Source organism: Anser anser (genome assembly GCF_964211835.1).
Source record: "Anser anser genome assembly, chromosome: 19".
Classification (NCBI taxonomy): Eukaryota; Metazoa; Chordata; class Aves; order Anseriformes; family Anatidae; genus Anser; species Anser anser.
The window spans coordinates 3,551,736-3,572,886 of NC_139740.1; the positions used below are offsets into that span (position 1 = coordinate 3,551,736).

The following is a 21,151-nucleotide window of genomic DNA, read 5'->3' on the forward strand; positions in this document are numbered from 1 at the left end:
GTCTGTATCATTGATATGCTTTAAATGAATGTCATAGGGCAGGTCCCTGTTGTCCTGTCTGTTGTGAACACTGTATCAAAAATATTTAATTTCATGTCATGGATACTTCTTTGATCTCCCCATGGATCAGACGCTCAAATGTAAGGAAGTTCTGCTGTTTTCCCTGATACTGAGTCAGCCTCTTTCCCTAGGTGGCTCTTTCCTGCACCCAGATTTGGTGGACGACTGAGGTTGGGATTGCCTTTGCCAGGGTGGAGGAAGGCTACGAGAATGCAATGAAGGAATATCACAAGAAGCAAGTGACCCAGCTGAACACCCTTGTAACCATGCTGATTGGGCAGCTCTCCAAGGGTGACAGGCAGAAAATCATGACCATATGCACCATCGATGTCCACGCTCGGGATGTGGTGGCAAAGATGATAGCGCAGAAGGTTTGTGTTTGCAGCTCAGCGTGGTCCTGGTCTGAGTATTTAGAGTGGGGGTTAAGGGAGAGATGGACCAACCACAAGCCGTTGAGCTCACTGCCTCAGTGGGAGACACAGGGCTGATTTTACTTTGGCAGCGTTTATGGTGAGGAGGCAGAAAGCCCTTGTCAGCCATGCAGTGCTGCTCTGCATCAGGGCCCTGCAACACAGAGGGGCTGCTCGTAACTGCCACAGACTCACGCCAGGAGTGAGAGAGTGGCCCTAGGCCCTTGTGCCCAGGCACATGTTGGCAGGCAATGGCATCATGCTGAGAAGCTGCTGGATGTGGTCTCAGTTACAGATTTAAAAGGTCAGAAAAAGCATTCAGGCTTTCTGTTTTGTAGCCTCCTTGATCTGGTGTGGGGCCACAGGGACAGGTCTCCCTTTGTCCTGCACACCTTTTGCACCAAATGTCTAGCCCTGTAGCTGGATGGGAAGGGGTCCTGCATGCACTGGGTTTTGGCTCCACTCCCAACCTCCATGTGTCCTCTTGGAGGCAGCCAGCCTGCTCACAGAGCTTCTGGCTCCAGGGGCTCAGCTTGGCTTGGTGGTGCCTTGGCCCAGTTTGCAGTAAAACTGTCCATTTCCTGGTGGCCTGACTGCCAGTTGTGCAGAGAGCACTGGCCATGGGTGCCCTTGTCTCCTGTCCCCAGCCTGTTTCCCTGGTGCTGTCTGCGGCCCCTTCCTTGTCAAGACAGCCTCTGCTCCTTCTCTTACTCTGTTTACTTTATAAAATCCTCTTCACAGCTTGCTGCTTCTTAAGTCTCCTCTGCAGAAGTCTTTCTGTGCTGCTCTTTCGCTTGGGTATTCTTTTCTTCTCCCACCAATGTGGTCACTGATTTGTTTCTTCCCCTGTTCTGGTAGGAGATAGGCAGGTGATGTTTCTCACTGCACCTGGCTTCACAGTGAAGACCAATCTGTCCTCGATTAAAACTTCACTGCAGTCACTGTTTTCGCACCCACGTCATGTATGCCCAGCATCCCTGGCTTTCCTGTGATGGTGCTTGTGGTTGCGTTGCAGGTGGACAACGCGCAGGCGTTTGTTTGGCTGTCACAGCTCCGGCACAGATGGTCGGATGAGGAGCGTCACTGCTTTGCCAACATCTGTGACGCCCAGTTCCTCTACTCCTACGAATACCTTGGCAATACCCCTCGGCTTGTGATCACTCCGCTGACCGACAGGTAGGTCCCCAGGCACAAATGGGCTTCGCCATGCAGTCAGGCGCAGTTGCCAAACATGGATGGGTTTAGTTTTGACACCCGCGTCCCTCTTGTTCTTTCTCCACATCCCAGTAATCTGGTGGCAGAGTTTTAACTCTCACCTGATCTGTGATTTGATGGTAGTACCTGCTGGGGTATCTGTGCCTCAGTTACTGGGGTGGGATTATCTCACAGATTAAGATGCTCACCTGTCGGTGTTTGCCTTTCCATGGGATGTCCACGCTATTTAGTTGGTGGTTCTAGAAAACTTTTTTTCCCCATCTTGAAGTAGACACCTACTGCTTGGTTTAGTTGTCACAATGGGGGCACCTAGAGTGACTTGAGATGCTCTGCAGTGTTCCAGCTGTCAATCCAGAAACATTCAAGTGTTCTGGGGACCCTGTGTCACGTCTTCCCACCCTGTGTGACATCTCGGTGGCCGGGAGCACCTCAGGTGGCTCAGGCCAACCATATTAACCAGCTGACCCAAGCCCCTGTGCATTATCAGTTTTTGACCATATTGACTGCAGCTCTGTGGCTTATACAGGGAGTACAGACACTGTGTGTGGGCACCTCCCTGGTGTCTGCCATCAGCATGACAGAGGAGCTTTGGGGCTTGCTGCAGCATTGGGTGGGACCATTCCTAGGCTGTCTGAGCAGGTTTCTGCAAGTCATGGGGAATGGGATGCTCCGGGCTGGATAGCACTGGACAGCAAGAGGAAGGGCTTTCAGAAAAACCAACCTGTTCCCATGCTATGTGGGATATGCCCAATATCAATGATCATTATAGGGTTTCAAAGAAAGCTCAGGTCTGGACATGAAGACCCATCAGCAGACTGGTGGAAGATGATGAGTATCTCTTAGAGAAAACAGAACCAGGCAGAGGTGACACAGGAGGAGCTTTAGCTTGCACATGCACTCTGCTCATGTATTGCTTTGCAGAACAAACGATCTCCTGGGTGCACTGCCTCAGTCCCATTGCTCTGCACCCCAACAGTGACCTGTAGGACCAAGTCTCAGTCTTGTTCTTTTCTCCCTTCACCTTTTGCTGTGAAAGATGTTACATCACCCTGACGCAGTCACTGCACCTGACCATGAGCGGAGCACCTGCAGGCCCTGCAGGCACTGGCAAGACAGAGACTACTAAAGATTTGGGGCGAGCCCTAGGCATCATGGTGTACGTGTTTAACTGCTCCGAGCAGATGGACTACAAGGTACTGCTGCCCCCTTGGCCACAGTGCTGTGATGTTGGGCTGGGGATGTTTGGGGCCTGATGAAACCTAAGGACTGAGAGTAATCCAACTGAGATCACTCTGGTCCACCACCTCTCCTCAGATCTCTGCTATGTTCCCTTCTACTGAACTCCTTCTTCTTTTCCTGTTTCTTTTCTAAGACTTGCATGCAGTTCTTTGGGAGGCAGAAACCTGAACTGTGATTTCTGCCTCATTACACCTTTCGCTTCCCTTTTGGAGTTCGATTTTCATGTGAAATGCTTCAAAAATTTTGGCCTGTTCAGTTGAGACTGAGGCTGTGCTGCTCCTTCGGCCCTGGTCATTTCTCCCAATCATGTTCCTGGCATCAGAAGGAACCTGGCCTGGCTTTTTCAGGATTCTCTGCCAGAATAAAGGCAAAACCTGCTGAAACCTCAGTCACTGCAGAAGGTTGGATCGTCAGGTTGAGTTTTGCTCTCTGCTGGTCTGGCATGGTACAGTGATTTTGGTAGCCTCAGATCATATTTTATTCAGCTTATGGGCTCTCCCAGGAAGTAGGGCCATAAGTAATTCAGCACAGGTGACCTTTAAATGAAGCTAGTGCACAGATATATTGAGAAAGTGCAATTAGCAAATCAAGTGGCAAACTGTGCAGAGCTATAAATATTATAATTGAGTTGTCCCTGCTGTTTCCATGCACTTTTCTAAATACTCACAATAGACTGTAAATTGCTATAAATAAACAGGCTGGGAAATAAAATCTTTTTTTTCTCTTCCCCCCCCCCCCCTCTGGAGTTGCTTCCATTTGTAATTTCATTCTTGTAAGTTTATATTGATTTTATTTTTATTTTCCAGTCTTGTGGGAATATTTACAAAGGCCTTTCCCAGACGGGAGCCTGGGGCTGCTTTGATGAGTTTAACAGGATCTCAGTTGAGGTCCTTTCTGTGGTGGCTGTACAGGTGAGTGGAGAAATGCTCATAAAAAACCACAAACAAGACAGAGCCACGTTGTACTCTTCACAGTGAGAGTAAATATGGAAAGTGCATTTTGCTGGTTTCACAGTTCGGTGTGTAGGCAGGTGAGGGATTATATCCCAAGATTAATCACATGAATATTACAGCACTGACAAAATGTAGCAGTAATATGCTGAAAACATTTTTGTTGCTTCTTCTCCTTCCTGCAGTTACAGCATTTGTGTTGAGGCATTTCTTTATAGCACCTTTTTCCAGATCAGTATGCACTGTGGCTCTCTACGTAGTCTTCCTGAGGAAGACACTCGTATCATTAACGTGCTGTGACATAGTTGTAGCACATCATTTCAGGGGGGAGAACTGTGTTATGGCTACTCAGTCTGCCATGCAGGGAATAATTTTCATGGAGGAGAGGGGGATGTTTGGGACTAATCCATGATCTTCTGGACTTCCTGGGGGTTACTTATGGCCTTCAGTCAGGCACAACTTGTGAATCATATGTAACAAATAGGAATATGTCCAAGATAACAAAATTCATGCTTACCTGTCACCAAGACTCTGCAGTCTGTTTTCCTTCTTTGTTTTCATGTGGATGTAGGTTTAATTTCAGTATCTGTCATGATGAAATGCCTACAGAGGGCATTCCCAGCTGAGTGGCACAGTTCCTAGAAGGAAAGCCTGCAGCCCCATGGGTGCAGCTTGGTGCATGCCCATGCTGATGTGGGACAGATGATACGCAGGAACTGGAACCCCCAACAGATCTGCAGCCTTGCTTGATGTGCTTGCCTCAGATACACTGAGAGCATGGAGTTAAAATTCAGAGAGGGCTACTTGAGCTATGCATGGTTATACAGAGGTGTTTTTCCCTAAAGGATGGTTTCTTGTCTCCTTCTTAGTTTAACTGTTAAGTTCATTTAATTAGTGAGTCCTATATAAAGCACATCAGCAGCCCTGAGAGAGGGGCTGAAAAGGAGACTGCCCTCCCCATCATGCTGGGGAGTTCTGTTCTCTTGTGCTTATATGTATTCTGGCACTTTGCCTCCTCCTCCTCCTCCCCTTACTGGCCAATGAGGAAATCTGGAATTATTTTACGTGGAGGGAAGGATGGCATGAGGAGAGGCACTCTGCACGCTGCTCATTTGTGCCTGGTGAGCGGTGAAGGAGCATCGAAGGGAAGCAGGTGTGAATCCCCTCTGGCAGGGGCTGAAATCTGGGACAGCCTGGCAGAAACCACTGGGCATCAGGGTGAGAGCAGGCCCTGCTGCTTCTCCTGGCACTTGCTTTGAAGGTGAGAGCTGTGTCTGGATGTTGTCCAGATCCTAAATCACATTGATGTCCTCTGAAAACACCAGGGATGTGTGTGCAGGAAGGCTGTCTGGATAACCTGTAGCTTCCAAACTCCAACAAGAGTTTGGGAGGAGAGTGGGTGCTCAGTTGCACTGTCCAGAATGAGACAGTTCTGACATGAGCAGCACTGAAAATTTTGAACCTTGGGGAACTTCATTGTGAAAAATTGGGATAATGAAAGATTTAAGTTCTGGACCCAAGTGTCAGTTGAGTGCAGGGTTTTAGGATCCCAGTATTTGACTGAGGTGCGGAATTCTTCCTAGACTCCCTTTTGGACTCAGTTTTGCAGAAAGAAAGATCTAGAACCCAGAAGTTTCTATACTCTTGTAGGTGTTTCAGCCAGAGACATTCTGAACCCCTCTATGGACTCTTCACTCTTCTCATCTTCCTCTCAGTCATAATTAGTACCTTATGTGACATCCCCAAGAAGCCCCAGGCGGGTACAGGAGTTTGTGTGTCTTTCCCTCAATTTCTCTTCTGTCAGATTCTAGTTTAAAGTTGTCATTGAAAGAAAGTCTTTGAGGATCTTAAAATAAAAGGGGAAGCTGAACAAAAGAAGCCCAGATATGACTCAACTGCTAATGATTCTCTCGCTCCTGGCTGGAGCACCGCATCTGAAGAAAGCAGCACGGCTGTCATTCCATCATCGTGTCTCCTGGCTGCTATTAGGAGTGTAACCATGGCGATGTTTAATTGGCTGTCTTAGTCATGCAGCTAATGTCGATATGGTTCCTTACAGAAAAAAAAATCGATTAATTGCTTAACTTTAAGATAGCAAACATTAGTAAGGTTAGAGTGGTGAAAATAGATTCCTCCCTTGCTTAAGTTCTATTTGCAAAAAGATGATCTAGCTTTAATAAACTCAATCTCTTTGGAAGGTGAGGAATGAGAACAAAACTGCAATCAGGCAAATGTAAAAGACTGTAACATTAGTGGGCGAAGGTGGCAGGGGAAGCCTTCTGCCTTGTGGTTTTGGTTTAAATTAAGCATCTGATGTTTCAAAATCTTAACAAGTGATATAAAGCTTGATATAAAGAGGTCAGGTTTATTGGGAAATGCTGTTCCTTTTCTGGGCCTAGCATTTTAGTCAAGGGGCAGGACAGGCACAGGAGGGTTTTGGGATGCCCTGAAGACAACTGAGTGTGGGGTGAGAGGAATAGGGTGAAGGGAGTCGAGCCCGTGTTGTGTCAGAGTCTTGGGACTGCGCTGGGGTGTTGGCTGTGTTGTGGAGGTGCGGGCAGCCCCGCGTCTTTTCTTGGTGTCTGGCCTCCTGCTAGGCGAGGAAGTTGAAAGACGTGACTTGGCTGTTAGCAGGGTTTTTGCTGTGAGATGTGCTGAGAAGTCTCCCGTGGCTGATGTCAAAAGCCTGGGTGAGGTGCAGGTGGCTTTGGGGGTATTTCATGCTCCTGTGCTGCTCATGTGGACCCATGTCCCTGACTGTCTTTTGGAGCAATGGTGCAGATTCTTGCAGCTCCTTTGCACTTTGCCCAGACTCTTCAGTTCTCTCCTCTGCTTTGACTGTGATGGGAGATTGATACTGGTACACAGATTTACTCCAGTGTATAAAGATTTATAGAGTTGGTTTAAAAAAAAAAAAAAGGAGGGGGGGGGGGAGGAAGGGATATGGGGAACAGTGATAAGCCCTGTCTGTTATGGGGCCAAGTGTCAGGAAAGCAGTACTGTCTTCTGATGTGTTTTTTCTTACCTGAAAATCAATACTAAAATTTTGCCTTGGTTCCTAGGTAAAGAGTGTGCAGGATGCAATAAGGGAGAAGAAGAAATCCTTCAATTTTCTTGGAGAAGACATTAACTTAGTACCTTCAGTAGGTATTTTCATCACCATGAACCCTGGTTATGCAGGGCGAACTGAGCTACCTGAGAATTTAAAAGCTCTATTTAGGTGAGTCTGGGTTTCATCACCTGTATAAGACTGGCAAAAATTGGTGTTTGGGAAGTAGAGTCATAGAATGGTTTGGGATGGAAGGGACCTTAAAGATCATCTAATTCCAACCCCCTGCCATGGACAGGGACCCCTTCCACTAGATCAGGTTGCTCCAGGCCCCATCCAGCCTGGCCTTGAACACCTCCAGAAGTGGGGCATCCACAGCTTCTCTTGGCTACCTGTTCCAGTGGCTCAGAGTAAAAAGTTTCTTCCTTACATCTAATCTAAACCTGCCCTCTTTTAGTTTAAAGGCATTACTCCTTGTCCGATCACCAGACTTCCTGACAAGAAGTCCCTCTCCGTCTTTCCTGTAGGCACCCTTTAGGTAATGGAAGGCCACTATAAGGTCTCCCCGGAGGCTTTTCTTCTCATAAAGAGAAGCCTTTTCTCAGGCTGAACAACCCCAATTTCCTCAGCCTGTCTTCATAGGAAAGGTACTCCAGCCCCTTTCTTTGTGGGCCTCCTCTGGACTTGTTCTAATACTTCCATGCCCTTCTTATACTGGGGGCCCCAGAGCTGAATGCAGGGCTCCAGGTGGGGTATGATGAGAGCAGAGCAGAGGAGGACAATCCCTTCCTTTGCCATGTTGGCTGTGCTGCTTCTGTTGCAGCCCAGGGTGCAGTTGGCTTTCTGGGCTGCATGAGCACATTGCCGGCTCATGTGGAGCTTCTCATCCACCAGCACCCCCAGGTCCTTCTCCTCAGGGCTGCTCTCAATCCATTCTGCACCCAGCCTGTGTTTGTGCTTGGGATTGCCCTGACCCAGACCCAGGGCCTTGCCCTTGGCCTTGCTGAACCTCACGAGGGCCGCACAGGCCCACCTCTCAGCCTGCCCAGGCCCCTCAGGACAGCAGCCCTTCCGTCCAGCGCATCGACCGCACCACACAGCTCAGTGGCATCGGCAGACTTGCTGCGGGTGCGCTCAGTTCCCCTGTCCACGTCCCTGACAAAGATGTTAAACAGTGGTGGTCCCAGTGCTGACCGCTGAGGAACACCACTCATTACTGATCTCCACCTGCACATTGAGCTGTTGACTGCAACTCTTTGAGTGAGACCATCCAGCCAGTTCCTTACCCACCAAGTGCTCCATCCATCACATCTCTCCAATTTAGAGACAAGCATATCATGGGGGACAGTGTCAAATGCTTTGCACAAGTCCAGGAAGATGATGTCAGTTGCTCTTTTCCTGTCCACCAATACTGTAGGCTTGAGTTTGTTTCTGTGGGCAATATCCAGGCTTGAGTTTTTTTTCCGTGGGGAAATGCATTGGGGATTCACAGATTTCTGCCTTGCACAAGAAGCCAGGGTCTGTGAATACAGCGGCAGGGAAATTGAGCTGTGTCCCTTGCAATGGTAAAGTCAGTGCATGACCTGGTTTAGAGGAGTGGTCCTGGAAGATAACGCTGTACATTCACTGCCCTCTTATGTCTGCAAACCAGCTCCTCGTTTGCAGTAAACAAAGGCTGTTGCTGCCTTTTGGCCTATTTCTCGGTACCTGAATATGGTGAAAGCACAGCCCTGGTCCTTCGTCTGGACAGGGCATGATCGTTTGTCTGCTTCCCTTGCACTTAACTGTGGAACAGCACTCCCGGATGGCCACATCCTCTGTGTGCTTTGCTCTGGGATTCGTTATCCCACTCGCTTCGTTACCACAAGTCTCTCCATGAGCTTGCACAACCATTTCCCCACCAGCACATTTCTCGGACATGTTGTCGGTGGCCGTGCACGGGGCTCTCACCCCCACCTCCCTTCCCCTCCAGCTCCCACACCAGCACTACCTCTACTGGGAGAGACCCATCCTGTTTTAGGAGCAGTGCTAAGACTTTGCGTAAGGTGGGGGAGAGGCCCCAGTCTGCGTCAGTCTGTAAATTCCTTGGCCAGGCCACCGTTTTTGTCCTTTCCCAGGTATCACACATGTAATTCACTGTTGCTGATTCAGGCAGTGCTGCCAGCATTTGGTATTCTATCCAGCAGGATAATACTATTGCCTGGAAAGGCAATCTTGAATCATTGTAAGAAGGAGGCTTCAACAACTGTATTTTCTTCTGAGTACTGTGTTTTTCCTTCATCCGTGCTGGCACAGGTGTTTTCAGGTGAACTTAAAGGCAAGCTTGTGTTTCAGCTCAGAACAGAGCTCAGAGAAACCCAGCAAGAGCTGGACAGGCTGCTCCTGTGCCATAGGGATTGGCATAAGCAGCAGTATAGAATTAGAGAATCATAGGGTGGTTTGGGTTGGAAGGGACATTAATGTCATCTAGTTCCAATCCCCCTGCTATGGGCAGGGACACTCTGTAGTGTAGGCTTTATATTTTGCATATATCCTCTGAATTCAAGCCCACACAAGTCCTCACTAATATTGGCAGCTGATTGTTTCTGTTCCTTAGAAGACCTGCAGTCAAGAAATACTTGTTCTGCACTGTTTTCTCTCCTGTCTCTTCAGGCCGTGTGCGATGGTTGTGCCAGACTTTGAGCTGATCTGTGAAATTATGTTGGTGGCTGAGGGATTCATTGAGGCCCGCGCATTAGCCAGGAAGTTCATTACTCTGTACCAGCTCTGCAAAGAGCTCCTGTCCAAGCAGGTGAGCCCTCTTCCATGTCTGGACAGTGCAATGAAGCATCTGGATCTCCAAAGTCACCGGGAACAAGGTGCTTTGCCATTTCAGCTCTGTGGCTCAAGCTTCCCAGCTTTTCTTTAATGGCTGCGGTTGTGCTGGCAGCTGGGAGAAGGTTTGTGATCAAATTGTGTTACTAGGAGATCTGCAGGGACATACGTACTTGACCAGCTGTGTTACTGTGAGAGATTTTTCTCGGGGTTCAAATGATACCATGTTTGGGGTAGTGTTCATTGACCCTTTGCTTTCCAGTCTGTTAGTTCCTATTGATTCTCCATCCTGCAAGAGTTTTACGATGTCTGTCCCTCTCCGAGTTCAGCCTCATGGTTCCCTGTCTTGTCAGATGTTGACCAAGTAGGGTTGCTTTCAGTGCAAAGCTCTAATTAGATTGTTCTTTGTCATCATTTGTATAAATCGAAGCTGGGTCCAGAGAAGAACTGAATCAGGACTCCAGGTGGAAAACCTGACCATGGCTGTGCCAGCACAAGGCTCGGGGAAGTGCCTGGTCACAGAAACTTTGTGCCGTGTCTCAGAGGCCTTGGTGGAAGCTGTGGTCTGTCACTCGGAACAGTCAGGTGTTGCGTTGTGCTCTGAAGGGTGTTAACAAAGCAGGGGTATAAAGAGATGCTTGTAGGCTTGAGATCTCTTCTAATGCCTCTCTGTGGTCCTTTTTCAGTAGTGCCCTCACTGGCCCTGCTCAGTGGGCTGTGTCTGGAGCCTAATGTGACAAACGTGGTAATCTTGTGGAGAAACCTGGGTATCTGGGACCTCATAATTCACTAACAAGCCTTTCACCTGGGTAGCTTGTGCACATCCAGCTTGGGCTACCATAGGTCTGGCTGGCCTTGCTTTAGCTGCCTTGTCATTTAGGTGAAACAAATTGCTTAGCTCTTGCTTAGTGCATGTCCTACTGCTGTTTGTACTGCTAGCTCTGAGCCCACATGGTGGTAGGAACAGCTGAGCTGTCTGACTCTTTAATACTGCCCCTGACAGGAATCTCAGCTACTGAAATGGAAATCGGGTTACTCAGGCTGGAGGAGGTCTCTGGCCGCAGTGCAAATAACAGATTTGGATGTATTTCCCTTGCCAGCTTGTCTGGCCATTTGGAGCTGCTGGGTCTTGCCCCCGCATGGCGGTGTGCTGTCTAAGCATAAATTCATCCCTCCTTTTTCTCCTGTGTAGGATCACTATGACTGGGGCTTGCGGGCTATCAAGTCAGTGCTAGTTGTCGCTGGCTCCCTCAAGCGAGATGACCCAGAGCGACCTGAAGACCAAGTTCTGATGCGCTCTCTTCGTGACTTCAACATCCCCAAGATTGTGACTGATGATGTACCGGTGTTTATGGGGCTGATTGGGGATCTTTTCCCCGCATTGGATGTGCCTCGGAAACGTGACCTGAATTTTGAGTCTTTTGTGAGGCAGGCTGTGTTGGACCTCCGACTGCAGGCTGAGGACAACTTTGTGCTCAAAGTAAGACTAAGCGATCTTCTGCCATACCTGCATCTCCATCAGGTCATATGGGTTTTCTCAATCATCTTTGTTTCTACAGAGAGGGCTCTGTGCAATATTCTCCTTGCAGACTGACCTTGATGGAGGACACGGTGTACTATGATGGTTTTGATGCAGTCATGTCTGCCAAAAGACAGCACTGACTCACTCCCTGAGTTTACAAAGAGGCTAACCCTTGTAGCTTCATGACAGGATGGCCTCTGGAGAGCAGAGCCTTGTCAGCTGATGGCTGACAGATGAAAATACTGGTGGAGATTTGACTCCAGGCTGAAGTTTTCACCCATTGTGATTAGAGTGGCTATACAAAACTCAAGGCCAAATTGATTTGAGCATCTTGGTCACATCTTTCTAAACAAAAAGTCCAATGGAATCTGCTTTGTAGAGCTGATCTATAATATGGCATCTTTGTGTGAAATTTGGCCATGTTTTTCTCAGGTGGTGCAGCTGGAGGAGCTGCTGACAGTTCGGCACTCTGTCTTTGTGGTGGGTAACGCAGGCACGGGCAAGTCCCAGGTGATGAGATCTCTGCACAGGACTTACCAGATAATGAAGCGACGGCCTGTCTGGACAGACCTCAACCCTAAAGCGGTCACCAACGATGAGCTTTTTGGGATCATTAACCCAGCAACAAGAGAATGGAAAGATGGTGAGTGTATTTTCATCCCTGAATCTGTAGGAAAAGAAGGAATTATTTTTTTTTTAATGAACTGTCTGAGCAGCAGCCAGATGACTGGTTCTTTGTATGCAGGTCTCAAAGCCCGGGTGCTTCTCTGCTGCTCACACCCACGTGAGAGTTTGTGGTTGAAAGGATTTATAGGATGTTTTAGCTATTTGATCTTCAAATGGGAGGTGTAGCATAAACCTGCTTTATCCTATTGCCCTAAGGATAAATGTCATGTCCATTAAGACCAACAGTTACTAGCTCCTAAATGGGGCAGACAGTCTTTCGGCTGGACTAGTGACAGAAGAGAGGTAGGTGCTAGGTTCCCCTCTGCCCTGGGGTGTACGCTGGGGTCCCCCAGTGTGTGCCATCGCTGTCACTGGTAGCAAACACAACCAGCCCTTAAAGTGACGCTTTTCCACCACAGTATTTTCCACCAAATATTGCTTTCCCGTCTCTGCAGTACATCATTGTTTGCCAATCTGTTGATCCTGATCACTCCTGAGGAAAACAAGCTGCGCATTTAAAACTTTCTGAAAGGTCACGGAGATCTAGAGTGAAACTTTTGGCTCTGTCTAATATGGAAAGGCAGCTTTGATTTACATTGGCAGCAGGTTTCGGAGGTGTGGGGGAGGTGAGGGAAGACATTGCCGTAAATCATTCTCGGACAGAATCTCACCAGGAGATGAACTGCCGCCCACCTCTCCTGGCCCCCACTGCGGACCTGATCTGACCCCCCTGATTTGTTCTAGTGTCAGGGTTAATTTCATTTTAATTGTAATTAGGGACCCTAAATCAAAAATGACAGAGGGGAGTGTGGGGGACAGCCTGAACTATGCAGAGTGGCTGCAGCAGCAGATCGAGGACTGCAGGTACTGAACAGCAGGAGGGACCTTTTAAAGGCAGGTTTCCAGTCTTTTCTAGCCTGCAGCAGAGAGTAGATGGCTCTGTCCTGAGGTTTCAAGGCAAATATCTTTTGTGTTAACTAGTCCTTAAAATTTTGTTTCTTTTTGTTAAATAGCAGCAAGGAGATTTTTCCCACAGTCCAACAAGAGATGATGCTGTCATCCCATCACCCCGTTCATTAATGGGAGCTGAATAAGTTGTACGTCTTAGATGGTAAAAGGTCCCACAAGGGAATCCTAAAAGTGTTCTTTGTAGAACCAAGCTCTTCTTTTAAGCCCCAAGACAGCTTTGTGGTGTGGATGCACAAGGTTAGAAGAGAGGCACTTTTCTCTCTGCTGCTGTCATAGTGCATATGAGGAGAGCATTGATGCTCTGAGACAGTAGATGTTTCTGATACTAATGATCTTGGAGCAGATTCAGAGGCAGTTTCCAAGGCACGTGCTCAACATGTGAGGAGCTGAGTGGAGGCAGAGACAGTGAAATGTTTTTTTTTTTTTTTTTTGACTTGATCTCAGAATCATATACCTGTTTTGGGTGAGCTGTTCTGCATTTGCTCTATGCAAGCTTTATCTTTGGTCATATAATGCCACTAGCCATTCCTGGTCTGGATCACAAAGAAATAGCTTTTCCTGGAGAAAAGAAGTGGGCTTGTTACAATTCACCAGGAGAGAGGTGCTTTTTCTTTTTTTTTTTTTTGTTTGCCTGATGTTTTTTCATGAAGACCAGTGTCTCCCCAGGTATTTTCATGTGTAGAGGAGAGCGATAGTTTTGTGGAGTTTTCATTTTCTCTGCAGTACTGCTGTTCTATTCCCAGCATCCTGGCTCTTCTTAACATTCATTATTTACTCCCCTCGAGACACTGTATCCTCTCTGTCTCCTTGATTTTACTGACATTTTGTTCTGTCATTCAATGTCATTCTATGCTTGTTCTCCCCTCAATCTCACTGAAGCCATGACCTGGCATTTAATGCATCTTGATTTCCCTGAAATACTTTGAGCCACAAAAAAACACTTAGAAGAAATTCCAAGGCATATTCAGATGGCTTTCCCTGTGTTGTGTAATTTGTACCTTCTTTTGCCTCTGAGTATCTACTCTTCACTTTTCATACCCCTTATTCTTGGCGGGAATGAAGCTCATGTATAGGTCTTCAGTCATTTTCATAACGATTCCTTCAAAGCAAACTAGACTCATATCATAATATAGAAATACTTCTTGCTTAAAACACGTACAGGTGCATAGAGTTTTGAATGCTTAAGAGGAAAGCATTCATTATGATAGTTTTTAGTAGGATGCTAGAGAAAAATGTTAGAGCAGGTGGCAGATTTGTTCATCGTGATATTCTTGTCATCTTCCCAGGACTGTTTTCATCAATCATGCGAGAGCTGGCCAACATCACACATGATGGTCCCAAGTGGATGGTACTAGATGGGGATATTGATCCGATGTGGATTGAGTCTCTTAATACAGTGATGGATGATAATAAGGTAATTAGTATAAGTTAAAGAAGTGGACATTCCTTGACTGCATGGTGTGGTTCAGCCTAGGAGAAATGCCCATGCCAAAATAACACCTCCTAGAATAATGCAATTATGGTGATGTTTCTTCAGATATACAAAACAATATTGCATAAAGAAAATAGTGCCTGAGGAAAATAGCCCAAAGCATGCTTTTATGGTAATTTCCCTTTCCTGGAGAACTGGTATCTTGAGTAACCACAGATGTCCTGGTCATAACTTCAGGCCCTTTAAAAATGGCAAATAAGGTCATAATTCTGCACCTTTTCTCCCACCCTAAGGGAGTGCTGCAGTTCATTCTGGTCTGTGGAAGAGAGAGGGATCATTCTACTACCTGTTAGAAATTAGTTGCTTTGCTTGGAGGAGCTGAGCTGACAGCAACCAAACTTCAGTGCAAAGTACCGAGCACTTTTCATTCCTCTTCCCACGGGATGCATTAATCTCAGGGTTAAGCTGATAGTCTGTCTGCCACGTGCAGGTGCTGACCCTGGCAAGCAATGAGAGAATCCCTCTGAACCCGACGATGCGGCTGGTCTTTGAGATCAGCCACCTGCGCACAGCCACGCCAGCAACCGTGTCCAGAGCAGGTGAGTCCTGGGCCGAGCTTCAGTTGGGGATGCTGCATGGAGAAAGCAGGGTCTGGTGCCATTAAGCAGTCTTTTGTTGGGCAACTTGGTCCCTGTTGAAAGTTTCCAGCCTGGGATCATACCTGCCTTTGGTGGGCAGAGCATGTTCCAGAAGCACATGGACAAACTGAGGATCCTGTCCTCATACATACATGGAGCTGTGATCATCTTGGAGATTTACTCTGAGCTCTCCGACTGTTGATGGGTGAGGACAGCTTCAGCAGTGCCGAGAGAGTGCTCCTGTTGTGCAGGGCCCTGTGTGGACAGGGTGGGGTGTAGCTGGTTGTGTGAAAGTTGCTGAGCAATTCTGCTGAAGGAAAGGAATGTTCTCTGCTGTGTCCTCATGATGTTTTTTTTCTTACCCTGGGCCGAAAGGGATCCTGTACATCAACCCAGGAGATCTGGGCTGGAATCCTCCAGTGAGCAGCTGGATTGACAGGCGAGAGATCCAGTCAGAAAGAGCCAACCTGACCATTTTGTTTGATAAGTACCTGCCGCCTTGTCTGGACACCCTCAGAACAAGGTAACTTCTGCAGAGTGATTGTATCTCCACCAGCAAAAGCAGGGGGACACCTGTTGCCTTCCAGACCAGCTGTGCTGTGCTGGGGCTGAGGGACACATGGCGTTCGTGGCAGGGTTTCCTCATTGCCCCTGAGAGCCTTCAGCATCACTGGCTTAACTGCAGAGAAACTGTGAAGCGAGGTCTGGGTGCCAACGCTTCTGTCCTTCCTTTGTCATCTGGGTCTGGTTTTCATCTGATTTTGATTGGTCCTGTACTTCTTGTGTCAGTGCTGCATCTCTTGGAAAGTAAATCCAGGAGATCCTAAAGAGAAGTTGTCTTGGTCTCCTGATCTGTCAGGCTGGACCCAAGTCCACTCCACAAATCACTGTTCAGTAGAAGAGATTTTAGGCCATTGCTGAAGTAAAGTTTTCAGCCTGCTGTTTGGAAGGTGAGAGAGAGCAGGTCTCCTTTTTCCTTCTTCCCACTTTTTTTTCCCCATCCTTCAGTGATAAGAAAGAAATGGGTGTTTGTGAGAGAGGGTAGGATTGCTCTTGAAGCAGTTATCTCTTGAATTTCTTTTCCTGATGCATTTGAAAAAAAGGAAGTCAGTATTTGCAGACATCCAGCCTGTTGGACACCAATGCAATGCATATGAAGAACTTGGAATTTTGGAAAGGCCCTGATGCTCCTTGGCTTAAGTTAGCTTCAAGGTGATGCCAACAGAGAAGTCATGCAGTTCTTGGTTATTGTGGGAGACAGCTCTCTTAATCATAACATGATGAGGACTGGCCAAAGTAGAGTCCCAGCAAACCCGAGTAAGGAAGCTTCTCCCATACTCTGCTTCTTAAAATTCCACCTTCATTTAAAAAAAACAAACAACAACAACCAAAAGCCACCACCACCAAAAAAAAAGTAAAATCAGCATGCAGTTGAACATGGGTGCTATCAACCACAATGAGGACGTTTCAGAAGGGTCTGATGTAGTGAAAGCAGTGGCCTTGGAAATAGGAATTGGGCATCTTAATAGGGAACTGCTCCCTGTGAGACCAAGCTGGTTGTAGCTGTTGGCAGCAAGTCCAATGGACATTTCCCACTCTGTTGCTGACCATTGTGTCAGAGCATGAAATCCGTAGGATTAGCTGCAGACAGCCCTGAGCCAAGTATTTTGGTACCTTGCTTAATTCAGAAATTGTAGAACTAACCTTTCAAATAGCTATAATTACTTTATGGAAGACTTCAGTGCTGCTGCAATATTAGTTTGGAATTCTGTAAGTGTAGCTTAAATGAATGTAAAATGGCAAGATGAAAGGGTTTATTTTATTACTCCTCTATTTGACCACTTTTGAACTTGTTGGGTTCACAGGAAATCATTGCCTTTAGCAAGTCTTCCATTTTACTTCTTTCAAGAGGATCAAAGTTTTAAAATGCTTGAAACTTCTGATTACTGTTATTACTTGTATATGTGCCAGTGCCAGCAGGTCCAAGGAAGAGAATGAGTGTTCTCTTTATTTCTGTACCCCTGAATAAGACACACACTGAAGAAAAGTAAAATGCTAATATTCCAAAAAAGATTTTCTAGACTTGACTTCCTGTGTTGTAAGTGACTGTATATCTGGACCCAATTACATTTCCTGTGCTTTCAATTTCCTTCCTTTAGGTTTAAGAAGATTATTCCCATTCCTGAGCAGAGCATGGTTCAGATGTTGTGCTACCTCCTTGAATGCCTTCTGACAGAGGAGAACACACCTCCTGACTGTCCCAAGGAGCTGTATGAACTTTACTTTGTCTTTGCTGCTGTCTGGGCCTTTGGTGGATCAATGTTTCAAGACCAGGTAAGAAGGAAGCTGCTGCTTCAGCAATCTTCTAAACAGGCTTCTTTTTTTTTTTCTTTCTTTCTTTTTAGTACTTTCCAAAATGTGCTTTGTCAGTAATGCTGGTTTCCTGGGGCTTGCATGTAGATGATAATCAACTAGAAACCTGAATGCAACGATTCAGTTTGCAGAAGACCTCATTATCTGAGGTGTAGCACCAGAGCAGAAAGGCCAAGGGGTCAAGCGATAAAGGCGGAGGGTTGTTTGCTTATGTAGACGTGTTTCACTGGGGAGAAACATGAAGTTAATTTATAGAGGCATGTGGATATGTATAATGTGATCAAATTAAGGCTGATTTATCAGATGAATATATCAGCGGGGCAGTCTTGATCATCAGATTGTGCAGATAGGCATTTCATTGTGCAACACAAACCAGATGGTGCTTTGCCACCACTGGCTTTTATTAAAAATAGGTTTACATCAGGAATCAGTTGTCCTCAATTTGTGATAAAAGCATGTAAGAAAGAGATGTGGTCAGTGGGGCAGGATGGGGATTACAGGTGTCCGTTTAAGTGGAAGTAGACAGCAGCTCTGCCCTTTGAGGTACTCTTTGCTTGGAGCATCCTGGAGAGCCTGTGGGGCTGTCAGAGAAGCTCAAAAGTTTGGTGCCCTTTGGGTGCTGAAGTCTTCAATCTGGCCAGAAGTGTTATATGGCTGTTGAGCATCTGTGAAAATCATACACAAAAAGTGAAAAAGAGTCCCTCTTCAGAGGGTGTGAGTCCCTCAGGGTCTGGCCAAGGCTCTTCTGACCTTTGTCAGGACCTCTTGTCTCCCTTGTCCCACTTTAATGCAGAAAAGTAGCTGCACAGCCAGTTCGCGGAGGTTGGGGTTGATGTTTGCAGGCACTCACCGTGAGCTCCCTCAGGGCAGCCGGCTCTTTGGTGTGTTCTGGTGTGAGCTGCTGGGCTCAGTCAAGCTACTGAGGGACTGATGTCCCTCACCCAGGGTTACAGTGCTTGAGGACACAACCTAGAGGCCAAGATCTCCCTGGGGCAGGAGGGTTAATCAGGCCATGGATCACCAGTCTTTGACATTCAAAGTACACTGGTGTCTGAGAGGCGGAGGAAGACAGGGCACTGCTTTCCATGCTGCTTCCCGCAGTACATCTATCCTATGCATTAATCACAGCTGTCAGCCTCCAAATCCATCAGCTTGCTTTAGACAGGGTGGGTGTGATCCCTTCAGTGGTGGTATTGTTATAAGACTGAGTTTTCTCAAGGTCAGTGTTTAATACTGCACATTTTCAGCCCCTCGTCAGACACTGTTGCTCAAAAAGTGGGACAAGCACAGACGTTTCCTGCTGAGCTGGAGCACAGCTGCTTTGGTGGAGGCTTTCGTATGGGAACATAGAATCACAGAATTGTCTAGGTTGGAAGAGACCTCCAAGATCATCTAGTCCAACCTCAGCCCTAACACTAACAAGTCCTACACTAAACCATATCACTAAGGGCTACATCTAAACGTCTTTTAAAGACCTCCAGGGATGGTGACTCCACCACCTCCCTGGGCAGCCCATTCCAATGCCTAACAACCCTTTCAGTAAAGAAGTTCTTCCTAACATCCAACCTAAACCTCCCCTGGCGCAACTTTAGCCCATTTCCCCTCGTCCTGTCACCAGGCACGTGGGAGAATAGACCAGTCCCCACCTCGCTACAGCCTCCTTTAAGGTACCTATAGAGAGCGATGAGGTCTCCCCTGAGCCTCCTCTTCTCCAGGCTAAACAACCACAGCTCCCTCAGCTGCTCCTCGTAAGACTTGTTCTCCAGACCCCTCACCAGCTTCGTTGCCCTTCTCTGGACTCTCTCAAGCACCTCCATGTCCTTCTTGTAGCGAGGGGCCCAAAACTGAACACAGTACTCGAGGAGCGGCCTCACCAGAGCCGAGTACAGGGGGAGACCATGAGATCCTCTGTAGACTTGCCCTGGGGAAGCAGGGAAGGATGAAGGGGGATTTATTTTCACCCTGGCTCCCTGTTCTGCCCCATTTCCCAGCTGCGTGGCTCAGCTTGGTGCAGTCTGGCTGTCTCTTGATTTCCAAGGAATTGGAAAAGCTGCTGTTTTTTACAGCTCCCCACTGTTACCAGGAATAACAGACAAGATGACGGTGGGCTGCATGTCCGAGCACCACTGTGACACTGCTGGTGTTGGGGCCACCTCTGGCTCTGTTCCACAGTGTTGTGCCCATGCTTCAGTGATGGTTTTGCATCCTCTGCTGGCCTTGCTGCCTCCAGGTGGATGGCTTTGTAAGCTGGAGAATTTGAAAGTCACTGGTTCAGAGGCAGGCAGGAGAAACCTGAGACACTTAAAGAAGGGTCTAAGAGCGCACATGGTACCTGAAGTCCTGGACTTTGAGTGCCAGGTTGTCAGCAAGTGGCACAGGGATCAATGTGAGCAGTTGCAAAGCCTGTGTCTAGAGGTATGTTGGGCATCTGCTCGAGCTGCTCACTGTGGGTCTGTCCAGTCCCTGCTGGGAATCTGTCTAGTGATTGCATCTTCTCATCAAAGAACACCTCATCCCCACGTCTAAAGCACGTTATCCTGATGTGGGGGTCTGCCCAGTGCTGGGGGACTGCTACTGAGGGCTCAGAGGTGCAGTTCTGATCTTCAGCGGGCCCCTGTTTTGCCTGGACTATGCAGGAGGTCCCTGGAAGGACCTGACACCAAAGCTCGTACCCCAGCTTGGGCAGAGGCCTTGCCATTTGCAGATGTTGCTCAAGTGCTCTCACAGGGTCTCTTTGTATTTTTTCCACGTGCCTCACCAGTGGCCAGAAACACCTGCTGGACTGCTCACATTTGCTTCATAGCAAGGAACAGATGCTTCCAAAAATGAAAAGCAGCACAGCCCGAGCTAGACTTGGTGCCTACCTGGACCCTTCAAGTTCTCTTGATGGCTGTGAGAGCCCAGCTTTCCCAGTCCTTGTGGAGGACTTGACCCCTCCATTTCCCATGTGCCAGGTGGGAAATAATCAGCCTCAGTGTTGTCAGTGCAGAGTGATTAAAAAGAAAACAGCAAAGCCTGGAAGCACTGCTTTTGCTTGCTGCAGCAGTGCAACTGCTGCCTAATCAGAGGAGCTTAAGGTTCCTTCAGCAAGCTGGTGGGAGCGCAGTTGTGTGGCAGATGGGTGCCATGTTCCCCACAGTCTAGCTCTTTTGCATCCCGGGGTCGGTCTCTGGCATCGCTCTGTGTGGCCCAGCATGGTTTGCAGATGTTTCTGCACTGCCAGGGCCTGGTGGGCCATCAAGCAGCACACTCTTGCATCCTTTGTGCGGGTTGCAGGAGGAGCTGTGCACAGGCACTGCATCCCTCCGGGAGATTTGGCTTGGAGGTTGGGCTATGCAGCGCTGCTTTTGATGCTCTGTAAATGTCAGAGCTGAGAGTGTAAGGCTACAGCAGTCCGAATGAAGGGAAGCCTGATGAAAAATGATCCAATATAAAATCTGTTTATTGCTCTCCATTGAAGGTGCCCTTCGTGTTGACCTTTTGCTGCTGAAATGTCAGGATAAAGAGTCTGGAAGGCTTCCCGCTACCCCGCGCTTGTTGGTGGGTAGCGGAGCCTCCGTGTAAAAACAGATGATAGATTTGCCATTTCAAGGCTCTGGAATTAGTGGAAATCCATATAGGGTTTTTATTAAGGAAGCAGTTTGATCTGAAGACTGTTCTGGCAAAGGAGCTGGGCTGGAGCATCTCCACCAAGCTGCTCGGTGAGGGAAGGCAGGCAGCGCAGCTCAGTGCAGCTGCAGGCAGTTTGGATGTGCAGGGGCAAGGGCATCCTCGTGAGAAGGCTTTTAGCACTGAGGCACGTCCCTCTGCTGAA

General features: G+C 47.8%; 1 protein-coding gene across 6 annotated transcripts in view; it reads left to right on the forward strand.

Annotated features, from left to right (window-relative positions):
- DNAH9 (dynein axonemal heavy chain 9) overlaps positions 1-21,151 on the forward strand; it is a 220,124-nt gene that overhangs the window by 43,344 nt on the left and 155,629 nt on the right. For all 6 annotated transcript variants that reach the window (XM_083804841.1, XM_083804842.1, XM_083804844.1 and 3 more), the window contains 12 exons: positions 192-431; positions 1,486-1,646; positions 2,722-2,878; positions 3,731-3,835; positions 6,937-7,094; positions 9,576-9,714; positions 10,930-11,217; positions 11,692-11,902; positions 14,181-14,308; positions 14,817-14,925; positions 15,340-15,487; positions 17,124-17,298. In XM_083804841.1, coding sequence (XP_083660967.1) covers positions 192-431; positions 1,486-1,646; positions 2,722-2,878; positions 3,731-3,835; positions 6,937-7,094; positions 9,576-9,714; positions 10,930-11,217; positions 11,692-11,902; positions 14,181-14,308; positions 14,817-14,925; positions 15,340-15,487; positions 17,124-17,298 — 2,019 coding nt within the window. The remainder of the gene's footprint in view (positions 1-191; positions 432-1,485; positions 1,647-2,721; positions 2,879-3,730; positions 3,836-6,936; positions 7,095-9,575; positions 9,715-10,929; positions 11,218-11,691; positions 11,903-14,180; positions 14,309-14,816; positions 14,926-15,339; positions 15,488-17,123; positions 17,299-21,151) is intronic.